This window comes from Struthio camelus, chromosome 2 (genome assembly GCF_040807025.1).
Source record: "Struthio camelus isolate bStrCam1 chromosome 2, bStrCam1.hap1, whole genome shotgun sequence".
NCBI classification, from domain to species: domain Eukaryota; kingdom Metazoa; phylum Chordata; class Aves; order Struthioniformes; family Struthionidae; genus Struthio; species Struthio camelus.
Window position 1 is genome coordinate 78,428,790 of NC_090943.1, and position 26,465 is coordinate 78,455,254.

Consider the following 26,465-nt stretch of genomic DNA (forward strand, 5'->3'; position numbering starts at 1 on the left):
CCTCCCAACACAATCCAAATAAGACCACATATAAGAAGATAAATCACAAAAACCTCCAAATACTGCTGAAATCTACTTATCCACAAGTCTTACTTCATCATGCTCTCCACTCGCCTCCTTACATATTAGTGGGTCAGTAGCAACAGTAAAACTTTCTGGGTGAAACCTGACCCACACCTTCGTGGCCTACAGGACAGCTATACAGAGCAGGTCGCACACTACATGGAATGACTGCATTATCCTAGAACAGCTTAAGAAAAGCTTCATCTAACTCTGCCTAACCATGTAGAAAGCAGTGACTGTCCAAATTAAAATTTTCAGTTCATAGACTTCCTAAAGCAAACAGATCATGAGTATACTTTTTGTAAGACAAATCTGTGAGTATGTATATAGATTTCGTATCTGTGTTACTGGGTTGCTGGGCTTTTTAATTTTTATTTCTGTTTTTTTACTTTAATGCCTGTAATATCCAAGTGTTGGGGTCATTTTTACCATCCAGGAACTAAATTAGCATGATACACTCAACATATTTTTTTTCCTGTACTTCAGCCTGCAGTCTGCCTGCATGAATGCATTTAAGCCCTGCCTCCTGCCCCTTTCCTTGCCAGTGGGCAGGAGAGACTATTATGACTTGCATCATTTCTTCACATTTGAGAGCTCCCTGCATTTTGTGAAACTTCATTTCTTTTCTATCCCTCCTCAGGACTGCTCATGCAATAGAGCTTGAAGATTCATTGCAGACTGCAGGCAAGACTCAGACTGCTGGGGCATATTCCTCCTCCCTTCCTCTCTCCCTGCTGCTGGTGCACTTGTACAGATACTTAGCACTTACATAACACTAGCCTGCATCTGCAAAGCCCTCTCAGCACCTTGTCATCCATCTAGAAAGAGGCTGGGCCTCTATTAGTGGCCACTGATCAATCATTTCAGCACCTGACTGCTGAAATACCAAAAAGGAAAAGGAGTCTGGAGTCAGGCCAGAATGAATATGCACAAGTCAAAGGGAGAATCCCTGGGTAGATGAACAAGTTATTCAAATTCACCAAAATAAGTGAAGGATTAAAAAAAAAAAAAAGGCTCTGTACCAAAACTATCCCTTGTTCCAAATGGGAGCACAGAGTCACAGAGTCAAATCTTGTAAAAATTTGACTAATTGTAGAACTCAGAAGAGAGCTCTGCAGTTGACATTTCCACTGTTCATTTGTGCAGAACCAAATTCTGGAAAGATTACTTACAATTAAATTTTCATTCACAGCTCTAAGCTTAAATTCAGGGAGACAGCAAATTTTAAGCAGATGAACTAAACTGACAGGAGCATTCAACTTCATAGTACACACTCCAGCATCCCCTGAACTACAGGGTAAAAGATAGCCCAATCGGAGGTTTTAAAAAGACAACCAAGGAATAAAATAAATCAAAAGTATCTATACCATGCTTTATAAAATTTCTTTTCTATACATAAAGTTTAATGACACCCTACCAATATTAAAAACAAAAGCGAACAACATTGCATCAGACTTGGAACAAAACAAAACCAACGACCAGATCACAGAAAACTGATAATTTTTCCTGGTGGTCCAGGTCCACAAGGGGTATTAGATTTATTTTAAGTTGTCTTTACTTTAGTCTTTGGGTACTTTACACCAAAGTCTTAGAGTTTCTCAATTTAAATTCCCTTTCCCTACTCTTTTTGATTTGCATACACCTCTCTTCTTTAACTTTCTGAGCTTTGACCACATGCTAAAGCTCTCCTTGGATGGTTCTGACGACCCTGCTGGGCGAGACTGCAGGCCCTAGCAGAAGCAATGACGGCGCCGTGCAGGGTCGCGCAGCAGTGCAATATTCCAGGTGCTGCACACGCTCTGCTCCCGCTTCTAGTTCAGTGCAGGCGTTTCCTCCAGGCCCCCTGAGACGCACTGCTTCGCCTTGTGGCTTGTAAAAGGAAACAGGTGAGCACAACAGCACAGGGACAGAAGGAGGACAACAGTTAAAACATTCCAGCCATGCAAATAGTAACATACCGTTACTCCAGATATAATCGGGACCTTGCCTTCAATTAGTTTATGTATTTCTTGAACCGCTTCCTCATCGCTCTTGTCTTTAAACCGCTTCTTGGAGAGTTCCTGAAGAGCTTCCTTAAACTGCTCAAAAGTGATAGTTCTGGAAGACTTTCCCCTGACGAAACATACAGAAATTGAAAGAAATGATAAGAGAGCACAACAAGCGTTCCAAAAATAGCAAAACGGTTTCAGCTTGCAACCGAAAACCGTAACAGAAAAGGAAGAGTCCTTCAGCCTATTTGGGGTACCGAGTAAAACAGCCCCTGCGGCACCACCTTCCTTACGCACGGCACTAGGGCAGCGCTTCAGAAGCTTTACTCCTCCACCCTCACCAAGGATAGAGGAGCTAGAAGGAACTGGCCTGCGGTCAGAAGGCCTGCAGCTCATTAAAAACCCGGCAGTCTCACTGCACTGGCGACTTGGGAAGCCTGCATGCATAAAAAGCAGGAATTGAAGCAACCTAGGTGAGTTTAGTTATTGAACGTTTTTTACTTCTCTTTGAATGACTCTGGTTATGACATACAACTCATAGGTCACTTTATTCATGTGTTCATCAGTAAATTAAGGAACAATCCTGTTGTGGGCAAGCAAATCATTAAAAAAAAATCACTAAAATTTGAAATCCCTCCTCCGCTACTGAACACTGGTGAATTTTAAATGATACATTTAAATTCAATAGCCATTTTCCTCCTTAGACCATTGCCATCTTAAAACATCCCCAGGTGTAAGGAAAACACAATTTAGCAGTATGATAAAATCATAAAAGCCTCAGAAATCCAGACCTGAAGCCTTCCTGGTCTTTTCAAAACTAATAGGAAGTCCCTGTGCCCACAGTGATGAACAGGTTACGTTTCCTTTCAGGGGAGAAGCTTTTGCTACAGCCCAGGAAGCAGAGGGGGGATCAACACTTTACAAACAACATCCATTTAGAGTCACTGCCGCAGAGGTTTTACACCTGTCAGGCTAACCAGCTCAACCGATAAAACGCTTACAAATAAATCTCAATATTTATTGCAAAGACGCGTTTAGCCAAAAGGAGATTCATGCAAGTCTGTTTTCTAGCATTTAAAAATGTTCACTTTAGACAGGAGAGAATGTAGTAGAGCACACGCTGTTCATTTCTTTTCCCCAATACTAAACTATTTTTAGTGTTCCTCATCTTCAAATTGAGGTATGAGGCCACAGCTTTTGAGAGACTGCTCACCATAAATATATACATATATACACACACAGAGTACATATATGTACATATAGTTTATTTTGGTTGCTACGCATTATAACAAACACAAGAAACATTTTTTTTGGTTTGTTAAATTACACATTCCCTGAAGTTTAGAACAAAAAATTTGCACGCTGAAATTTAACCATACGTTTTAAACTAAAATTTAGCAGATCACACAGAAACATTTCAAAAAAATGTTCTGATATTTACACTGATGTGGCCTTAAATAGTACCATCTTTAATAGCAAAAGATGTTTTCAATTGCTTACAACATTAGGAAACTCTCAAAGTCAAAGAAATATTTGAAGGTCCATGTTGCTGGGAAACACGCTACTACATCAGTTTTGTTTGCAGCCTAAGCATTTCTTTTTATGCCAATTTAGAGAGTGTCTCAAGCAAATTAGCAAAAAAGCCCAGACCAGTTCTTTCAACAGTGACAGCTGTTTATACAGGAATAAACGATAGACTGCAAGGACAGAGAAAGTGTGCACTGGCAACAGAGAGATCAGGCTGGAAAAACCACGCACGGAAACCTCATTTGACCTTCCTAACCAAGGGTCACAAAGAGCAATTCATCCACCTACCTTCAGCTCCTATCTCCCACACCTTCGGGAGTCTAATCCCCCTGCCCTGCCTCCGCTAGCGAAACAGGCAAGTGAGAGCTCTCGCTTTTAGACAGCAACAATTAGGTAGCAAATCCCAGGTTTTTACACTGCTGTGAAATTGGTTATTCATAAGAAAACTCAGCATTAATGCAACACTTTATATATGGTCTGCTTGCATTATCTTTTACTCCAAGGCAGCCCAACATGCAGCAAATTCCTACACCCTTCACACTCCCAATTTTAGCCAGAAATAAACTTTATTTGTTTTTTTGACCAAACTTTGCTGCTTGCAACTACTTGCCTGCTTTAGGTGAAGCATGTGCTGGAATATCTCATGGAATTAGCTAGTAAAAGACTATAGTGACAGCAGAAATGAAGACTATAATCCAATAATTCATTAATCAGAAAGACACATGGAACATACTGCAATTAGCTACTTGGAATTTGTCCAGGACTCTCATTAATAGGATTAACATCCCTCTTCTGAAGACTTTTAGCTAACTCAAGAGGTCAGAACTGCATTTTATTTTGCCTCTCATTTAAAAAAAAAAAAAAAAGCCTGCATTGGCAATCACTGCAGAGCTTTAGCATAAGACTCCACTAAAGCCCTTAGTCACTAGAGACTTACAGCCAAGTCTGACACACAGACCTTTCAAACGCAATTTTGTGCGGCACACAGGCTACTTAGAAGCCTCCAATCATGTTTGCTACTGCTTAGCTTGGAGCATCAGTCAGGACCCTGATGGGAAGAGGAATGGGAATGATCACAGAGAACTAGCAAAGTCTCTAGCAGTTCATGCTGACTCCTTTCCAAGGGCTTTAGATTCAGGCTTAGCTTCTTTTATTTATTGATTGATTTATTTATTCAACAAATGTAGAAATCTGACTCCTACATTGACCAGGTAAAGGATCAAAACGTATTTATCTTTTCTTCTGTGTTGAAAGAAAAATACACATTAAGGATGGCAAGAGAGACAAAGAGCATCTCCTTCTGGTCACAGACATGGCCATTCCTACCTCTTAAATTTGATCTGTTCCCTGTCACATGGACGCTGGGAAAAGGGAAAGACCTTTTTTTCCCCCTCCTCCAACTTCAGGTGTAACCCCAAACTGGATCTGCACGTGCACAAAGCAATGCTGTATTGCTGCTGGAGCCAACAGAAAAAAGAAACGTGCGTCGTGCTGCCATGATGCTCTTCTACACCAGCAAACGCCAGTCACTGCAGTGGCACTGCAAACAGGATAGGGGATGAAAGGATACCGCGCACCTGAGTCACCCAGCAGCGATGCTGCAGCCCCTGGCGCGCCCAGAGGCATCCCCCAAGTGCTCCCGGCAGCTGCCCTCCCCTGCCGCACGGCCCCACGGCCCGGTCCAGCCCGCCGCACACGCCTGGGCGCAACGCGGAGCAGCAAACAGGCCAGGCGGGCTGAAAGGGCAGAGGGAAAACAGGAAGACCCTGCGCTACGCAAAGCAGCGGCACCTTCCCTTTATGCCTGCTGTTTTTCTTACTGCCTTGTTCACGTTAAAGATGAAGCCATTTCCTAACACCAGCCTTCGAGAGGTCACAAGGTTAAACTAAAAAGAAAGAAAGAAAGAAAAAACACCCTTCTCTTAAGCAACTGCTACAAAGAATCAGCCCCTTTGTGTATGTTTGTAGCTTGTTTTTAGAAGCTCATTATAAATATCTTGTTTCCATGGGAATAACAAAACACATGTATTAACTTTCATTTTCCAAGTGTTACAAGTTCAAATGGTCTGACTCCAATTAAGTATGCCAAGGATGATCTCTCAGCTATTAGCACTCTTCCCTTAGACTTACTGCTCCAGAAAGTTAATGGAAAACTAGGAAGAAGATAAAATACTGCATATAACGTAAGTACTAAAAAAAAAAAAAAAGCAAAATAAAAAGAACTGAAGAGGTATACAATAGAAGGAACGCGTGAAGAGCTAAAGAAACACAGTGACAAAATCAGATAGTGGAAATGCTGATTAAAATTGTCTGACCAGGAAATGAGACAAAACGCAAAACGGTAACAACAGAGGGGATGTGGGGAAAAAAGGCATTTAGGAAAACACAGACATAGTAAGAGTAGCTAGCTGCCTCAATGAAAACAGCAAAATATCTATCAGATGGACATTGATGAGGTAATTGTTAAAAGCTCTGTGCTTGTTTACGACATGAAGAAACCTCTACGCGCTGGAAGCATACATTCCTATCTGCTGTTTTATTTTAAGCTCTGCTTCTTACAACAAGCAGAATCACCCCACTGCATCATCCCTGCAGGGAGGGAACAGTGCGTTCATGATACGCTCATGAAATTTTGCTTCTGTTCCTAACATTTAAGAAGGGACGGAATACGTTCAGAAGAATTTTAGGAAGCTTGCTGTCATCTCCCCTTCCTTGATGGGGCTCTGCATGTAGCTGCTACAGATGGGGAGATTCTGAACAGAAGCTTTAATTCCTCAGCTCGCTCTGTGGAGCCCAAGTTCACATATGTAAAAGCCTCAGTTTTGAGTCCGGACATCAACATAAGTGAACAAAGTGTAGAAGATGAAGCACCAGCCCAGACTGGGCTGCAACTGGAAATGCTGCAGTATTCGGTTTGCTCATGTTCGTATTAACAGGGCCTGGTGTTGACAAGAGGAGATCAATGCAGCGTGGAAGCTTACTGCTGCAACTTAATGCTTGTATACTAGTTGGACCCTCAAATTATCTCCGACAGCAAATTTTAATGGTTTCTACAATTTTAGCTGAAGAGAGAAGCTAGACAAACATACTCCATGTACACCATACACAAAATCCTTTGCCCATTTGAGAAACGTATGTCTCCATGGCCCTTGTGCAGCACCCTGTAACACAGTCTCCACTTTAAGAGCTTCCCCTCTTAACCTCTGAGCTCCCGAAAGTCATCCTTTACCAACGGCCACTTTTCCATTTAATTTTCTTAGACCGAAGAAGGGCAAGATGATGGAAACATGGTCAGAGAAGCCCCCGATTTCTGCTCTTGCTATTCACCTCCTCTGCTCTTCCCCGGCGGCAGGGGCGCCAGGGAGGATTACAGCGGGATGCAGTGGCCGGGGTGCCTCTGCAGCAGGAGCTATCCTCTGCCCACCAAGCTTGGCTCTGAGAAGTGCAGCCAACCTGGCAAGGGCCCGGAGGCAGCGCAACTGGAGGAGGGAGCACAGCATATTTTTGCATAAAATTTTGGATAAGGAGTTTTGTTTGTAAGGTGTATTTCGTCTAATTTCACTATTGGGCATCTCAACTCACCCGGTAGTCACCTAAAAGCTGACTGCGCTCTCTCGTGTGAATCCGAGCAACGAGGACTGCGAACACTCCCTATATTTGTTCCCTTCCCAGGACAGTCTCATCCGTTCAGAAAACAAACTGCGGGACTGCCCTGATGACAGAAAGCTGGAGAGGCTCATCTGGAGTACAGCTTCCAACTTACCAGAGCAAGAAACTTAATCAGGTGACTTTTGATTTGTCCCTTCTGCTAACCACATCTACGCAGGTAACTGCTAATCACAGCCAGCCCCGAATCCAGAATTAAACATTTAAATTAGCAAAAAAACAGATATCCTGATGACATTCAAAACAGACCTCAAGTCAGATTTTTTTCCCCCCCAAATCCTGATGACATTCAGATTAGACTTCAAATTCTGGCTGTTTCAGCATTAGTTTTGTCTTACACACATGCACAAATAATAATAAAATTGGAAAAGAGAAATTGGTAGTTGTTTAAAGAATGACACCACATAAACAACAAAAAAAAAAAGAGAGAGAGAAGTGTTTTATTTATTTTCCTTAACTTAAAGAACTGCTGGATCTTGATTAACCTGCTTGGAAATTTTCATTTTTGAGGAGCAACCTGCCAGATTGAGAGCTCGCTACTTCTGAAACTCCTCAGTTTTCATACAAACAGAATTTTCTGCTTTGCAACTTTAATAATAGCGGCACTTTTATCAGCGTTACTATGCAATTTCCCAAAGCACAGATTCCTGTTCATTTAGTAGCACTGACCTTTCATCTTTTCTTGCTACTTGTGCTCAAACGCCAGGCCTTCTCGACATACTCTGTGAACACAAGGTACGTCAGCAGCAACACTTAGTGGTACTTGCACTGTACCGATGGCCGCAACAAGGTACCAGATGACTTCCTTGAAGCGACAAATGTTTGCACTTGTCTCTGCAAAACGCAGACACTCATCTAACAGGAGTCTTACTTCTTCCAAGGATGTCTGCACATTACCAGCACAAAGTCCAAGATTTATATGTTTAATCAAGAAGCAGATTACACAGAGCCTGGTAGTTTCTTTTTTCCTTTCTGGTAGTTTTTTTTTTTCCCCCCCCTTTCATTTTCAGCTTTTGAGGGTAAAAAGTTCAGTATTTTTACAGGCCATCAACCCCACAACTAACAACAGTCCCAAACTGAAGTGGGATCCTTAGGCAGATAAACCAGGCCACAGCCCTGCAACGCTAATGGAATATTGACCTGTCCGGTGAAGATCCGTTTCTTGCCCTGTTTCAATCAAGAAGAAAGCTCCAAAAGTTAGACATAAAACGTAGAAGACTTCCCAATGAGGAAGACAATACACATCCTGGATAAAATCTGAACAGTGCATGACTAACAACAAGCAAGGACATCAGGAAAAAGCTTACAAATATAGCTGAAAGGAGAAGGGGAAGAAAGGAAAGACGTGCAATACTACTCTACCGGGTTCTTTGATTGCACTGCATTATCTAATAGCTCTACAGAAAGGCGCCAGTAAAGGAACGAGTAAAGAAAACAGATCCCAAGGTGTCGTCCTGCATCAGGAACTCCTGCCCCACTAATGGGGCAGAGCTGGGATGCTGAAATTGGACATCTGGGTGTTGGTGCAAGCAGGAGCTGATATCCGGCAAACATATTCAGGAAAAGAAGGGAGGGCACCCTGAAGATATCCTTCGCAAAATGATCCTAGGAAGAAGCTCCGAGTTCATAAAGCTCCAAGCAGAGATCCTCAGCTAAGACAGGGGTCACTTCAGGAGTGCAGACACCCGTGAGGGCATGGCTCTTCACCCAGAGCCCCTTCCCTTGAGGGAAAGATTAGGACCGAACAAACGAAAAAAATCCAGGTGGCCTTCATAATTACGCTGTGCACACAGTTTGCCTGGTTCCAGCACCTTGGCCAAATCAGGCATAAGGGGCTAAACCAAATGGCTTCATTTACCCCACGACTGCCAGGGAATGCCACCATCAGCTTCTCCAGCATTGCAGGGGAGCAGAGCAACCAGAGCGGCACGGGCAGGAGAGCACTGGAGCAGTGGGAGCGTTAGCGACGGCATGGACCCTTACCAGCACCTGTCCTTGAACTGCCCTCTGCGGGGGGTGGTTTCTTCATTTGTTTGTCAGTTCAGCGGCAGGGCTCTCTCTGTATCACAGCGATAGCTGTACAAATTATTTTAGATTCATTTCATGAAAACTCTTATTTTATATTTTGAAGTTAACCATTCTTCTCCTCTTGGCTTCATTTTTGTAGCATTTCATTCCTGGGTGTTTCATTCATATTGAAAATTCGTTTTCACCAAAAAAAAATCTGATGTTAAAAAAAGCCAACCAAAACACATTAGCCAATCAGATGAAAAAAAATTAGGAAGGGAATGAAGAGGGAGACTGGAGAAAGAAAATAACTTGGCCATAACATTTAGTCAGTAAAGGCTTTCAAAGGAAAAAAAAGAAAAGACTGAGGGAATAAATGGAATAAAAGAGATTAATGGGACTTAGGGAGGACAAGAAAACAAGAAAGTCCAGGTAAAAGGTAGGTCTGATGATAAATGAAAGGCCTTGAAGGAAGAGAATGAAGCTAGCTATAAAAAAAGAGCAGAATCCATTAGTTTGATTTTTTGGTTTTGACTTAAGAGAATAAAAATTAACATTGTACCTGGTCATTTTAGAATCAAGACCCATGCAATGGCTAGCTACTGATGAAAAGCTGCAAAAGAAGTATTTGGAAAACCATATGAACTTCAAGAAGCCTGAAGAAAGTGCATGCCACCATTTATGCCAAAGGAGTTTGTGAATGCGTTTCCCACGCCAGACCTGTACCTGAGCCTAGCAAGTTTGGAGACAGAGATAGAAACGTGCACTCAGTAGGTGCCCAGCAGCTCCAGGCCGTCTGGGAGCACTTCTACGTTTCCTTGTTAACTGGTGGCATCCAAAGAAGAGAGACGCTTGAGGACTGACATGATTGTGGATGCTCTGGACTCGACACAACGAATGGAGTAACCGCACACGCACAAAGCAATGGACAAGTCTCAAAGATGTCAACTTGTCAGCACCACTCAGGGGGAAGTTATTCAGCAGGGCACATGCCACGAGTGAGCAACAGCAGCAGGGAAGTTTGCCCCGGTGCAGCGAGATGCAAGAAACGGACAGAAAGAAGGGAGCTGGAGACAGGTTTTGTCCAATACGGTCAAGCACAAGGTGGTACTGCAGCAAGAAGACAGTGCCTGAGATCTGCAGACACAGTTTTTCTTCTTCTTCAGAGGGTTCAATTGATCTGCACCTCTCTTTGGTTCTTGCCATATTAATGACACGTTGGGAACACATGCACAGACCACAGGGGAAGTGAGCAAAAACTCAAACCACATGCAACTGCATAGACCTAACAGTCTGATACAGTTAGCAGCTGCCAGGGATGCTGCCAAGCACACCCAAAAGATGAAAATCCACGTGGATGATGTCAGAGTGCTCCCCAAGTCAGCCCCATACCAATAACACAACGACGGCTGAAGACTTACAATCAGTCTTCAACAGCTAAGCATTTCATTTACCAGCCTGCCACGGGTGGCAACTAGCTTACACAAGCTAGCGTTGAGAAATCCCTTTCTTATAATAATGTCTAGCATTTAAATAGTACTTTATCCTTCAAAGTGCTGGAGAAGCTGATACAGCCACAAAGGCTCTTTCTGCTGCTGAAGTACAGAGGCTTATGGCAAAAGAAATTACAGCTGAAAGGACACGGCAAAGCACCAACATCACCTGCACTTTTTCTGCCAGTTCCATAGTGCACGTGTCCTCATTCCTTGATAACCCAGGGAAATAAGAGTGGGGACCACAAATCAGGCATCCCTCTGGAGCTTACCAACAAGTCCCTATGGGCTGACAAACCTCATCCCTGTCACAGACACATAACGACAGCTAAGTTTATTTTGCTTCTCTCTCCTCAGCAGTGTGAAAATGTTTGTTTAAAAAGAAGACCAATCTCGATACACTGAAAATATGTTCAGTACAAACACTGCTGAAAGGCAGCTCCAATACCGTCACGTGCTGGGTACGGCCAGCGCGGCGCAGCCAAACAAGCCCTAAGCAGGAGGGAATGTGTTTGACCCTACAAAGCCTACAAAGCACAGAAAATTGCCAATAAGTATACGAATGAAAACATTTCTCAAAGATAGCTTTCAGATAATTTTCTATTTTTCAGGACTTCTGTTATTAATCTTAACTTGTATAAATATATGACAGTTGGAGAGAAAAAAAAAAAAAAAAAAAGAGAGAGAGACCTAACCCAATGAACTGCAGTGCAAGTACCCAGTCCTCTCCAGCTCTTGGCAGCCAGTCACCTTGCTCGCTGCTGTCCCTCCACATACAACATCTATGTTTTGACTGTGTTGACATTCAAGCAAGGCAAGGCACCTCTTTTATGAGGTCAGATAACCAATTCCAGGAGTAGTACATGGGGTTTCAGAGAGGAGAGAAAAATGAAATGTCTGCAGTGGAAATCAAATGCTTCCGTAAGACAGTGCTATTTTAATTAAGGAGACCCAGAACAGAAAAGCTCAGCACATCACTACAGAGGACTAGGTATTATATGATTACATGAGATGACATCTTACATGATTCAGACAAAATTCAAACAAAACTATAGGCAGTCAGACTCAATAAAGAACAGTAGCATTATTAAATAGGACCTGCCCTACTAAGATCTTAACTAATTAAGTCTTAAGATATTAAAGCTTAATCTCCAGGTAGGATCTTCACATTCACCAAATGATCATTTCAGGTATGTCAAGCCAACCCACATTCGAGGGGTGTTGAGAAGAGCAACACACAAGTGGGTCAAAAGGAGGAGTGTGTGTGCACACGCATGTGGGGGGAGGGAGGCAGATGTTTAAATCACTACTGAGCCAAGTAAAACCGTAGGTGCAATTTAAATATTTTATTGTTTGTTCCTATAGGAAAGGATATTTAGAACACTTGGTTCCACAGTGAGGCCTTTGACAAAAACTCCAGTTTTAGCTAAGTTTAGCTTTAGTTTAGTTTAATACTTTGTTTAGTATTAAAAAAAAAAAACCACCACATACACTGACCGAATAAAAAAAAAAAAAAAAGGAAGGGAAAGGGATGGAAAAAGCAACCTTTAATTCAAATACAGCATATTCACTGCTGCAGGCACTGCAGCTGTTTGTTACTGAAATGCTGCCAACACACAGTGAGTTTATTCATATTTCCCAGACTAGAAATTCAGAAAGCCCTAGCTGAGAGATCAGGTACCCAGCCCCCCTCCTGCTCCACAGGACATTTCCCCCTCCTCTCCAAGGGAATATTGCCAGTTACAGATAGGTTTAGGGTACTTTTTTCCTTTTTTTTTTTCTTTTTCTTAAGAGAGAGAGATGTATAATGGCATGTAACACCATGCATAAACATCCCTTGGCACAGTCATTTCTGAAACAACACAAACACTAAGTAACACAGCTTGCTTGCTTGCTGCGTTTGGAGACTGTGATTGCAGTTCACAGCTTATGGACGTGATGCTCTCGTTTCCACAGTAGCAATCTGGTCTAATCCAAGGTGGGATTTTTGAAAACCAATAGACCTTTATCAGACCGGTCCAGATTGTTGATGTAAGAAAACATCAGATGGTTTTACATTAGCAACATTTTAATTTTTCAAAGGATTTTACAGGGTTGCAAGGTTTGAGTTATTTCTTGCATCAAATCTTACACAAGCACAAAAGCAACTTCTGAACCTAGCAACAGGCTGATGAGAGTGAACCCTCCTGAGAGGCCCGACAGACTCAGGGAAGGAGAAAAAGTGTTTGTGGGGCGCGGCGGGGGGAGAAAGATTGTTTTGGGGAATCTGGCAAGAGAAAAAAGGAGAAAACATACACGTCCATGTATCCACGTGAGCATTTTCCACTCGCAATACGGGAAGGGGGTGGCACTAAGACAGTTGGCATTAACGGAGAGCAGCAGCGCAGCCTATAGGCATCAGTGACCACAGACAGAGGGAGAAAGGTGTGAAATCAAGGCTCCTACAACCAGTGACAGAAAAAACCTGGCTACAGCACTAGGCCATATCCAGAGGCCACAGAGAGAGAAACCCACAAATATCTATTTGGCATAACCAGCCTCCCAGAGCCAAACCACATGCTTCACGACAAGACACTCCAGAGTGCAAGTATACACATGGCAAAAACACCACGTTTTTCCCCCTCAAACAAAGCAAGACATGTAACTTCAAATAAGGAGGAAACTGCCGATGCCTGCTCTGCTGGAGGATTTCCCTCTCGCACATCAGGGAAAGGTGGATGGCCACAGGAAAACTCCGAAAATCCCAGCTTCATCCAACCTTCCCACTGTACACACGTCCCTCACGGCACAGATTCAGCTCTCTGATACATGTGCAACACTCACAAAACCTCCATGCTCCCCACATCCCTTCATCTTCATGCCTGCTGGAACAGAGGTCTGTGGCTCCAGGTTACTAACGCCACCCTCTGCGCTACAAGCCAGGGCAGTTGCTCCCATTCCACGAAACAGGAGGCGAGACTGAAGGACAGGCAGATCGTGGCCAAAACAAGCCTCTCAAATGATTTACAGTGACAGCAGGAGAATATTTCAAGAGATATCCACCATGAAATCACCTGCAGCCAGCCGGATTAGCTAAAAAAGGAAAACAGGAAACCTATTGTGTTTCGATATGCAGAACATTCCTCCTGATCTTAGGCCACAATTGGAAAAAAAAAAAAAAAGACACAGAAAAAAGGCAGCTTTTATGCATATTTGAGATGTATGCAATTAAAATTTCAATGCTTTAAAACATGGTTCTCACTTTGGGTGATCCACTTGAGCAGGTAAAGCAATGTTCGATCAGCTACAAACTTGCAGAAACATCAAGGTGCTTCATCTACAAACAAAGGAAGTTAAGTTCACTCAAAATCTAAATGTACAAAAATTTGTGGAAAAAGTATTTTCCTAGCATTCAAAATGAGGGTGAGTCCCCTCCTCCAGGAAGCCTATGAGTCCAACCTAAGTTTTGCTGATATAAAAAAACTAGGAAGCAAGCCGGATTTACGTAAGTGTTGTAAGAGTTTTTTTTTAAAAAAGGCAAGTCTTGCACAATTTTATTCCAAGTCAAATATTTTATTCAATCTTCTTCTTATGACAAAACAAACTAAAACTCAAATGTACCCTTGTTCCAGTTTTTCACAAGTAGTCTCTAAATTTGCTCTTACAACTTCACTTGTGTTTATTTGGCAGACAGCATGGTTTTCAGTTCAGATTATATACAAGTCAGCTAGAACAGTATGCACATAAATCCTGGCTTTTGAACAACAGAGAATTTTAATTTGCTGAACACAGTATTTTGAAGAGCACATATGCAAAATTGCAAACAGTTAAGAATTAGTGTTGAAAACTGATTCTCCAAGGTGGGGGTGGAGGGAGGGCGGCTCAAAGAAATGTCAGAAGGCAAATTCTGTGTCAAGAGCACAACTTTGTTCAGGTCACCTTTCACTATAGCTTTGATGTGTCCTTACCATAGTAAGTGAACAGGGGAACACGAAACACACTGGGATACAACAAAAGGCTGTCAAATTACCCTGCAACTGAAGCATAGTGAAAAACAGCTCAACACAAATAGGCAGATATTTTTCAGAGAGATGAAGCTGGAATCAGGTGACAAGAAACCAAAAAACCCAAAAAACCAAAACCATAAATAACCATAAACCACAGCTGCTTCCACCTAAAACAGAGAATAATGTAAGATAATTGCCATGACAACTGGATCCCTACTTAAGTACAGTCCTTTACCATTTCTGCATGGATCCAAAGAAGCTAATTTGGCTTTGGGTGGTCTAACTTCACATATATCCTGTACTCTTGGAAAAAGCGGATGCATGCCTGTATTACAGAATTTTCTTCTCTCTGCTCATTCAAGCATCACTGGTTTCCAGAAAAAATTTTTGTTCTTTGGCTGTGAAACCACCTCTGCAAGAGAATATAGAGTGCTGAGAATTTACTGAGTACTGAAAAGGGCACAGTTTTTCATGTAGAAGATGAAAGGGTCATTATTTTGAAAACAAATGTAGCTGGTCTTAAAACTTTACTATCATGTGTGCCATGAAGATGAGCACAAAGTAAGAAGAAAACACTTGCTTTTCTGTTACTTGTGCTTTCTACTAAAAGTACCATCTCTCACCTGTTCCCCCTCCCTTATTAATTTCTCCGGAACCAAATTTATCTTTCCTACATACCGAATTGGGATTAGGGGGAGTTGTCAATGCAAACGGAGAGAAGTCACCAGGCTAAATTATATAGCAGCAAAAGCTATCTCATGCTTTAATATGGAAAAGTGGGGTCTCACTGCCCTGTAGATTCCCACAAACCTAAAGACAATTCCATGTGTATGCTATTGCCAATGCAGAGAATATTCTTTAATAAGCTCCTCTGCAATGCCACTATCATTTCTCCTCATTGCAAGTGCCTTGCACAGCTTTCCTCCTTTGCACAGCTTAGGGGAAAAAAGCTAATGCATCTGCCTACTTATTCCAGATATCAAGAACAGCTGGTTCATCTTTATATGCTTCTCAAACCCCGCACAAAGCTGCGGCAAGTAACTGGCAAAGTCACCATCAATCGAAATGAATCCTACTAGCCGTAACAAGGAACTTCTTCAGGAAACACAACATACCTCACAAGCCATAAGCCCTTGACCTCTGAGACTGAAATGGTTCAACGCAGGAAAAGCAGAGACTGAAAACAAAGAAATTGAGCGTTTGCAAAATTTTTAACAGGGTAGTAACAGCTCGATACATTGAGGGCAAACTCTAATAGAATGGATATAGTTAAAAACCCTAACTTAACCCTAGCAGAGAAAATCTGCCATACAAGCAGATACAATAAAACAAACCCTAAATTTAGCTTCAAAAATAATCCATTTGGGCTGTTATACAGTCCTCAGGGTGATTTTGCACTTTTAAAAAAAAAAAAAAAAAAAAAAGAGACATCAATTCCCTCTATCTGCCTGAAGAGAGAAACACATTCTGGTGCTGGAAGTCTCCATCATACCAGAGAAGCTGCAGAACTGTCCATGCCAGTGATGTCTTGGCACTTTGCGAAAGTTATAAACTGACAGGGAACAAATTCTGCATGGGACAGTATCTCTTCCACCGGATTAGGGACTTGTTTACCAGTCTTTATGGTGCTGAATGACGTGCATCTGAAGCTACACCAATCCAAAAGAATTGTAGAAAATTATGACAGCTAGCACCAACACATATATTCTCTCATTTATGTCACATTCCTCTCAACTCAGAATCAAAGTTTACAGGAAAGTTTTCAGTTTTACAAAATGTTCAAGGCAAATGCAGGTTTACCCACAAAATTATCCATCTTGAGGACATCACCATCATGAACCAAACTGACAAGAACCAGTTGGGAATCTTCCAAGATGCTGCTGCAATGAACAGTGAAAGCAGAGAGCAGACTATGGAAGAGCAAGTGTACATTCTTCTGGAAATCTGTGACTTATTTAGATCATCAGCTCCTGAAGGAAGGTATCAAGCCAGTGCTGGGACAGATTCCGACAGTTTTGGAGATGTCTGACATAACTGCAGTGAGTGAACTAAGAAAGCAGCTAGAGTTACTGAACTATTAGGAGAAATTTCTGCCAAATTTAGCCTCTTACATCTGCTGCAAAATCTGTCAGGGGACAAGACTCCCCTGCATGCTGGGATGAAACAGAAGCTGTCTTTAGAAGAGTCCAGTTGAACAATGTTGTTATGATCAGATGCCCCTAAGTAGTTAACAGCATCTAATAAGCTCAAAACTCATTAGAAGTTTTTCCTTCCAAAATAACTCATAATGTAACAAGTCATAACCATTCCACATATCAAAAACCTTCCTGAAGGGGAAAATAAACTCCATTTCGATCCACCTCTTCTTCCCTCTCTGCCAGACCACATTTCTCCAGCTTCTGAATGCAACCTGCTATATACGTGCTGCCTTCTCTACTTACACTTTCTGTTTAGTTTCCAAACAGAAATATCATTAGCAATACCCAGTAGTTCCGGGTTCCTCATTTGCAAAATTCAGAAACAAATGCTTCACTTTTTTTTTTTTTTTTTTTAAATTATCTCTGCTCTGAAGACTGGAATTTTCCTCAAAGTCACCAATTTTATCCGCTGAAGCAGGAAAGCTAAGCATTTGTCCAAACTGTCACTTGCTATTATTTACAGGAAAATGTGGTATTTTAGAGTGAGAAGGATGTTCAACATAGTACTATTCATTCTTGTAAAGCACTAAACCAAATCACAGCTATTATTAACTTAATTTCCTTGAAAAAAAAAGTGAGCTTCCATATGCAATGAGATATGTTATTTTAAAAGTTCACTGCTGGGACACTTGCTGCAAACAGAATATTAAACTAGACTTAGAAGGGCAGCAGTAGAAAGTGCACAGAAGAGCAAAAAGAAAATAGGGGAAAAGAACATTCAAAATAATAAAGGTCTTACTTGGGTTCAGAGTAGAAAGATCTGTTGCATAAAGGACCACAGCAACAGAGGTGGATCTTCCAGAGTGACAAAGTATCAAAGCCAATGAACTTCTGTGCAAGAACACGAAGATATAATGGTGCTTGCACATGCATCCTCCCTATTTCCTTGAAGGCACGCAATCAGGTGTCTGCCAGTCACTTCCTAATGTGCCTTCAGAATTAATAAAAATTAGGTTTGGGTTTCTTATGGATGATATAAGTTCAAATATATCACAGAAAGTATCGCCTTATCATCCAAGGTGCCAAACTCACTCTTCCAGTGTGTGCATATATTCATGTGCAACTCTTACTGATCTAATACCTCTAGGCATGCAGACAAAAACATTTACCAGCCTCTTGTCCTAAACTGAACCTTGCAGGAGGTAATGTTGGTAAAGAAAAAACAATCACTTCAAAATTCTGAATCCAAGCACTCTTATCTTTTCTGTGGAAATGAACTGCAATTTAAATGCTACACTGGAAAGCAGGTTTCTAGCTTTGCAAACTAAGCCAACTTCAACAAGTCATAAAGCCTACAGCTGTCCTATGTTCCAGTGATAATTTAAGACCAAGACCACAGTTGATTAAATCTTACAATTAAAACAAAACGTAATGGCCAAGTAATATATAAGGGTTAAGGACAGTTCATATTGGAAAGAAAATTAGGAATGGTGATACCAAAGAACAGAGAACTGAGCAAAACAAGATTAAGCCGAGTTCCCAAAATAACAGTACAAGCCTGCAAAGTAACTTTTTGCAGGGAAGTATGGCAATAAGCTTCAGTAAAATTGGAGGACTCAGTACCAGACAGCGCAAATATACCTTCATAATTACAATAAAATACATTAACTAACCAACGATTTCTTTACATTGGATTGCAACGACTCTTGGATTCTCTCAGATTGTCAGCGTGAGCGAGCACGACTTCCAAAAGGAACGCCACCCCATCTCAGCTGCCAGCTCCTGTGTCCGCACAGCCATCACATGTGGTCTTGCTGGCACAAAACATGCCTGGTGACTGTCCAGTAAACCATCAGGAAGATCAGAAAGATTTATTTGAGTTAAAACCCCAGAGAGAGGAAGACCTGATGTCAGCTTTATGCTGGTTAAAGCCATTTGCAGAACTACAGCGTTACTTGATTTCTTCACTTTAGGTCTGCAGGTGAGTAACTTTTCCAGCGCTAGAACCCTGAGCTGGGTCCCTCTCATATATTTCCGAATGTCTCATAAACAAGGACGTATGGGGAACGGCTCTACTGACATCAAACTTTGTTTCATGTGCAAGGGCAAATTTTCTGTCTTGTGGCCAGCTAATGCTCTAGTTAGTGCTGGAATTCTGTGCTCTTACTCCAGGGCGTATGTCAGCACAACATGGCCTTATGTATCAGATTCTTATATACCTATTCATTTGGAATGTCTGAAATCTTCTGAATGATAACTGACAACTTTTTAAGGAAGCCAGATTCAACATCCTACCCCTCACACTCCACTGCTACTTGGCTGTAAGGTAGATTGCTGTTGTAGAAGCAAATTGAAAATATCCTCATAGCCTGTATAGCAAAACTGCAAAATGACTGTTGCAGGAAAACAATACAACATAAAAATAATATATTAAGACAATGTCATGTACATAAACACTGTTAATCTCAGTGTGCTGTGCAGCACATTACCACCCTGTACAGGTCTAGCGTGGGAACCTCCCGTAACAAGCAATGGACAAACATCTTTGCAAGGCCACAGGCTGGTCAGTTTTATCACAAAGCCTCTATGTGGGGTATGTTTAAACCACTAGTTAAAGTAAAACTAGCTTGAGGATTTGATGCAATTATTTATAGTTGAATTAACTTCCCACAGTTGTGATAGCAAAGCAGGAGGAGCTCAGCAGAAACTGCTTCAGGCCAGCGCTCTGCTTCAGCTGGTACATGAAGACTGCTAAGGTTGAACACAGCTAAAGTAAGCTTCATGCACTGCAAAACACCTTATCCTACACCTTTTAGCCCCAAAGGTCAGCATAGCCCTGTGCAACCATGACTATAAAAACTAAAACGTGCCTTTCTACCCTGCAGCACAGGTTGGGAGGAAGGGACAGAGTGCATCCTCAGCAAGTTTGCTGATGATACTAAACTGGGGGGAGAGGCTAACACACCAGAAGACTGTGCTGCCATTCCGAGGGACCTGGGCAGGCTGGAGAGCTGGGCGGAGAGGAACCTCCTGAAGTTCAACAAAGGCAAGTGCAAGGTCCTGCACCTAGGCAGGAATAATCCCATGCACCAGGACAGGCTGGGGGTTGACCTGCTGGAAAGTAGCTCTGCCGAGAAGGACCTGGGAGTGTTGGTGGACAAGTTAAACGTGAGCCAGCAATACAGCCTTGTGGCCAAGAAGGCCAATGGTGTCCTGGGCTGCATGAGGCAGAGTGTTGCCAGCAGGTGGAGGGAGGTGATCCTGCCCCTCTCCTCAGCCCTGGGGAGGCCTCCCCTGGAGTACTGTGTCCAGTTCTGGGCTCCCCAGTACAAGAGAGACATGGCACTCCTGGAGAGAGTCCAGCGGAGGGCTACCAAGATGATTAGAGGGCTGGAGCACCTCTCCTATGAAGAAAGACTGCAAGAGCTGGGCCTGTTCAGCCTGGAGAAGAGAAGATTGAGAGGCGATCTCATCAATGTGTACAAGTATCTGAAGGGGGAGTGTCAAGAGGATGGTGCCCAGCAACAGGACAAGAGGCAATGGGCAGAAACTGAACCACAGGAAGTTCCCTCTGAACCTGAGGAAAAACTTCTTCACTGTGAGGGTGACAGAGCATTGGAACAGGTTGCCCAGAGAGGTAGTGGAGTCTCCTTCCCTGGAGATATTCAAAAGCCGTCTGGATGTGATCCTGGGCAATCTGCTCTAGGTGACCCTGCTTGAGCAGGGAGGTTGGACTAGATGATCTCCAGAGGTCCCTTCCAACCCCAACCATTCTGTGATTCTGTGGGTGTCTGCCCATTCACAGGCATCTGAAGTCAAAACCGCTCAGTCTCCACAGTTTCAAGAAGTCTCACCAACTTTCAAAAGGAGCTCTACGAAGGTGATGAGCACAAATGTCGGCCAGAATTTTTCTGAGTGTGGGCAAATCAGGCACAGTTTATTCATTTCATTTTCTTTAACAGCAACTTCTGGCAATAAAGGTAAACTCAAAGCTGTTGACAGGTTAGTCAACACTATACCTCCTTGAAAAGTCACCATGTATGCAGGATATGCTGTGTTGGTCAGTAAATGACTTTTTTCAAAGATTAAAAGGTAGCACTGCAACAAGCACCCATAGGGATTTGTTCAACATCTGGCATAAATCATTTGGATAACTGTCTCCGGACAATACTTGTTGTCATCTTCTTTATCTCAATGCTTTGACAAACCAACCTGAAACACCTCCAAAAAGTGCAAATATCATGGCAGATAACATCAAGTCAAACTTACTTCAGGGTCTCTAACATTAAAGAAATCCAGTTGTCTATAGCTAGTCCCTAAGTTAGACAGGTCTTAATGTACTTCTATGATTTTCACTGAGGCACTCCCAGCAAATTTCAGGTTACTGTTTCACATCGGACGGTCCATCTCCATTGTGCCTTTCCAGAGTCACCACTGAGTGTCCCTAGAGCTTGAGGAAAGCCACAGACTGTGCGACACTTTGTGGCAAGGGAAGGGGAAGTCTCCCTTGCACACAAGAAGTACTGTATTGAGGATGTCAGAACACAGGACCAAATCAGAAAAGAAGTTATTAAAACCAGACCACACTGACTGAGGCTGTAGCCAGGTGGATTTGGAGGTCAAACTCAGAAACAGTAAAACACTATTAAATCAGTAAATAGACTTCATGTTATCAGTACAGCAGGATGAAAATAACTTATTCAATTGACTGTTTAACACCCTTTCACAAACTTTCTTCATTTGTCTGGAGGACAGACAACAAATCACAGTCTGTTGTCTCGACAGAAAAGATCAAGCTAGTCCTGTTCATTTTGATTCAATAACTTTCCCAGCTACTCCAACCACTTCAGCATAATGAAGAGCTCTTCTATTACTCTCATTTGTGGAGCAGTGATGAAAGAAAAGCAACATGCCTGGAAGAGGATACCACAATTACAGTTTTTCTCCAAAACTAAGGAAGTCATTTCTGTTGCCAAAAAAAAAAAAAAAAAACCATTTATTTCTTATTTATTTTTACTATACAAGCTTAGAAAACCAATAGTGCTATTTGTGGTTATGTTAAAGGATGACCTTACATATGATATGAAAAAAAATATATATGCTTTTATATACATATACACATGCACACATACATACACACACACATATATATAAACATAAATATATAAAACAATATTAAATAAAGTAACACAGGGCAAATGTATTGGTTTTCTCCATAAGGAATTACCAAACTGAATACTTCGCATTGCTCATTTTCAGCGACTACCAGCACTTACTGGGAACAAAAAATGTTTAATCAGATTATAGTCATTACCCTCAGATTTGCACGTACACCACTCATTATGTTTAATTATTAGTGTAAAAATGTCCTAGACTCAAATCACAGACATTCCATCACCATTTTCATCCAACGCTTATTTTCAGCACAATGCTCAAGAAGTTACAATATTCTTGACTTCTGGATACACGTTAAGAATATCACCTAATAGACTGGCTACTAGCTATCATATGGGATATATATTTTCTTTCCTCATAGCTATCTTTCAGTACCTTCTCCTTCCAGTCCAACTATAATTATTGCTTTCTTAGATTTGAAACTATGAACTTACAAAGCACCACCAATAAAAAAGTGAGTCTCCTGAAATACCAAGGCACTCTCTTTTATTCTTCCTCATCTTCTATCTCTTTAAAGAACATCAATTCCTCTACTAATTTATTTTTAGCCCCATATTGCCAAAAAAAATCCAAGACAGAGGTATGCTTCAGATGGCTGCAGGCATGTGTTTGGAGTCACCTAGATACCTATGTAGAACTGTAAATTTTAATCCGTGCATCCCACCTGCAACTTCCACTGAAACCATGCCAGTTGAGAATGCTGTGACACATGCTATTTTACCCGCAAGAGCACACAGATCTCCACTCACCTTATGACTGCCCCAGGCATCAGCTTCTATACAGCAACCATCACAGGGAGAAAACGTAAATAACTCACATGCAGAAGAAAGGTTGAGACTATCTGTTCCAAATGGAGATACAATGAATAATGAGCATAAAGATCATCAAAATGGGGTTTATTATGTTCCACCAATGTCACAAAGTAGCCTGGCATGCAACAGCCAGAATGATACCAGGGGAGGTGACTGGACAGAGCGGTAAACAGTGCGGTCACTGCTTTTCCAACTCATACCACCAAGTCTCATTCTTTCAGAAGGGAGCACATCTCACCTTTTTGCAAAATACAGACTGCAGGTTACAATGATCCTGCAGCAGCCTGTTGCACCTCTGGCAGGAGCTGCCTGCCTGCTACGGATCCTCACTTCCGTAGCCTCTCATATCACTCCCATCCTGGTCTGGGTCACAGAGTCAGCTAAACCCTCCGTTGTCAGCGCTGTCTATCCCATTAACAGACAACAGCCCACATGGACTAGCAAACACCTTCAAATGTAATGAAGCAGACAAACCCAGAGCTAACTGGTATTGCCCTGGGAATTATAATGAGTATATCTGGAGATCTTGTGCAACTGAGTTAGACTCCAATCATTAAACATAGACTTATCATATTTTCTCACAGTGATTTTTCAGTTGTGGTATAATGAGCTATTGACATGTTACAGAATCACTGTGCCACTTATCTGTTCTGAACTGAAAAAAGCCAAATAACTTGTTCTTGTACACTCTGATGACGATAAAGCTAGGAGTGTTATCTTTTGCATAGCATAAGAAAAATACAGCCACTACTGCACAACAATTGCTCCTCTCATTAGCTTACTTTCTTTTTTTAAACAATATTTGCAACTGTAGGGCATAGAATAAAGATATGAGACATCTGGGCAGTGAAGCAAGTGCTGTCATGTGCCATGGGAGTCACCGCCTGGTGCCAAGGATCACCACTGCTCTGCAGCTGCTAGTGCTCACAACCACGAATGGCACTAAGTGGCACAGTGCTAGCTGTCTCAGCAGGGACAAAGGAATGAACATGTCTACAGGATTCACTTCTCCCACCAGATGATGGTGGCTCATCCTCTTCTGCAGTCTTGTACTTTTAGGGCTGTTGAAGCCCTAAAGGGCTCCACCTGGCTTCTTCAGGGTATATACACTTCCTTGGGCTTAGGGTATTCAGGTTAACAGAGCACCTCATTATTCTCACCGTTTCGTCTCCTAAAGGAGGCACACTTTGAGAACCTCACTAACGGTCCTCAGCAGACTTCCTTTTCCTTGGAACAGAAACAGCTCTCAGACCAAAGATAGGAAAAAACACAGATACACTTCACAGCAGCTCAAAATGCCTCCCTCTTTCTTTCTTAGGAAAGTCTGAGAATTCTGGCAAATTTTGCCTTCTTCCTCAAGACAACAGATAAATCAGAAGAGTGGTTAACAGAGCAAGCAGAACTGAGAAGGGCCAAACATCCCGTTTTGGCAGTCTCGAGAACTATTCCTAATGAGTTTTGGAAATCACTATCAATCCTTATCCAACAGTAAGGAAGTATAGGTAAAAGGCAAGGAGGGCACAGAAATCAGGAACACACATTCCCCCAGTACTACTGCAGAACATAGGAGTTTGATGAAGAAAAAACGCATCCACTGAAAGCATGTGCTTTCACTGGCTTGGTCTGTTTGCAACAGAAAACTTGGCCCAATTGCAACAGAAAAATTGCATCAATGTAGATAAACAAGTGTGAATTTTCTGGATTCAACAGGACCTCTATCTCAACTTTGGCATCAAAGGCTTAGAAACACCCTGAAAAACTTGTGCCACAATCTTGAAAGTCAAGTAGCACTGCAAGACTAAAAGGTGAGAACAAGGCACCATTCCCCGAAAGGAATCAATTAACAGGAATTAAATGCAGCAAGAAAAGCTATTGAATTTCAGTACTATTACACATTCAAAACAGAAATAAGGTGCAATGGTTTTCACAGGGAGCTCATCTCATCACTGAAACAACTCATTTGACAATGTTTTCCACTGATTTCCATCACTGACAAAGATATTCAGATTTGATTTAAAGCGGTTTCACAGCTTAAATAGAAACTTAATGGCTTGATACAAAACACTGCAGTAAGTTTTTTTTGGCCCGAATTACAAAGAAGGTCAAGACATTACTGTAACGTGCCTTACGTATTGCACCTTTTCAGTAACAGTAAGCCAAATGAAATATTGGAGGCAAGTATTACTCAACAAAATGGCAGACTGTGAGCACTGCTTGTCCCTTCGCCTTAAACAAAAAAAAAAAAAAACACACACCTCTTTCCAACTTGTGCTAAATGCAATTAGTGATGGGAAAACTGCCAAAATGGTTACTCAAGATACACTACTCAACGGCTACTCAAGATACGGTATTACTCTTCACAGTCACCAGTAGCTCAGTAATGGTAGTGCTATGTAGAGACGCAGCAGCATGCTGGGAGGAGCCGCGCTGCTGAAAACGCTGCAATGATGGGCATTAGATAATGTGATGATCGTATTCCTTACCAGAACAGTATATGTTTTAACCATGGTATTCCTGGTTACAATCTGCCAATTTTAATCATCCTTCCTTAATTTGTCATTTACATTTAAGAGCTTTCTGTATTTACTCCCTCACCAATAAAACTTTAGCATCTAATAGTATTTATCCCTAGAAATGATGCCATAAAGATTTGTATATGTAATTAAAATATTCTGGGAGCCTTCAGAATCAGCACCAACATTAACAATCTTAGTACTTTCCTCAAAATTATTTGTTTATTTGAGGATAATATCCAGAACCTTAGTAAATAATGAAAACCTAAAACTGCCTATTAAATGAATTTTTTTTCCCCCCTCAAAGGAAAGTCTATTTCCTTTTTTTGGATTATATCAGAACACTAAAACAATTTCTTTTAAATTCATGAGCATATGTGCACATACCTAAAAAATTTGCAGAAGATCAGGAACAGAGATCAAACTTAAAAGAAACATCTACATTTCATTCCTGCTTCTTCAGTTTAACACAAAACAAAACACAATTTGGAAGTAGTAAGTAACTCCAATCTAATAAAGTAAGGGTGACTACTTTCAAAGGAATAGTTTCCAATTACATCAACTTGGGTGTTTTAACACTGCAAGCCCTAACTCTATATATAGCACCAAAACTGTCTCACTGATGAGTAGTCACACTGGAGCATGATCAAAATATATTAAGAAGGTGCCTTCTATTTGACATCGCTTCCAGTAACAAGTTCAAATTAATAAGTCAAACAGTGCCTGACTGGCCTAGGTCTAACATCATCAAGACAAGATCACGTAGTGCGCAGCTTTACGGGGCAGATCATGTGTTGCACACTTAGCATTTACAAACGAACCTTTCCATTCCTCCTCTGTAATTTTAGCCCCCAGCTCCAGCTCCCTCGCATGCCAAGCTCCAAGCAACCACAAATCATGGCATCTAGTAGCCTGATTAACGTGACCTTTCATAAAGTTGAAAACAATTTGCCAACACTTCTCTAAGGAAGACCTTTACATTCATATCGGTGATGAAGCTGAAACAAGATGGGGAAGATGCATAGTACAGATTCTCTAGCTCTTTTTAAGCTGAGGTTTTGGTGAGTTCTTCTACATAATGTTACCATAACTCTTTAA

At 41.7% G+C, this 26,465-nt stretch overlaps 1 protein-coding gene across 3 annotated transcripts in view; it reads right to left on the reverse strand.

The window, feature by feature from the left end:
* The window catches only part of TPPP (tubulin polymerization promoting protein), a 66,955-nt gene that overhangs the window by 14,597 nt on the left and 25,893 nt on the right, over positions 1–26,465 (reverse strand). For all 3 annotated transcript variants that reach the window (XM_068931327.1, XM_068931326.1, XM_068931328.1), the window contains exon 3: positions 2,022–2,175. In XM_068931327.1, coding sequence (XP_068787428.1) covers positions 2,022–2,175 — 154 coding nt within the window. The remainder of the gene's footprint in view (positions 1–2,021; positions 2,176–26,465) is intronic.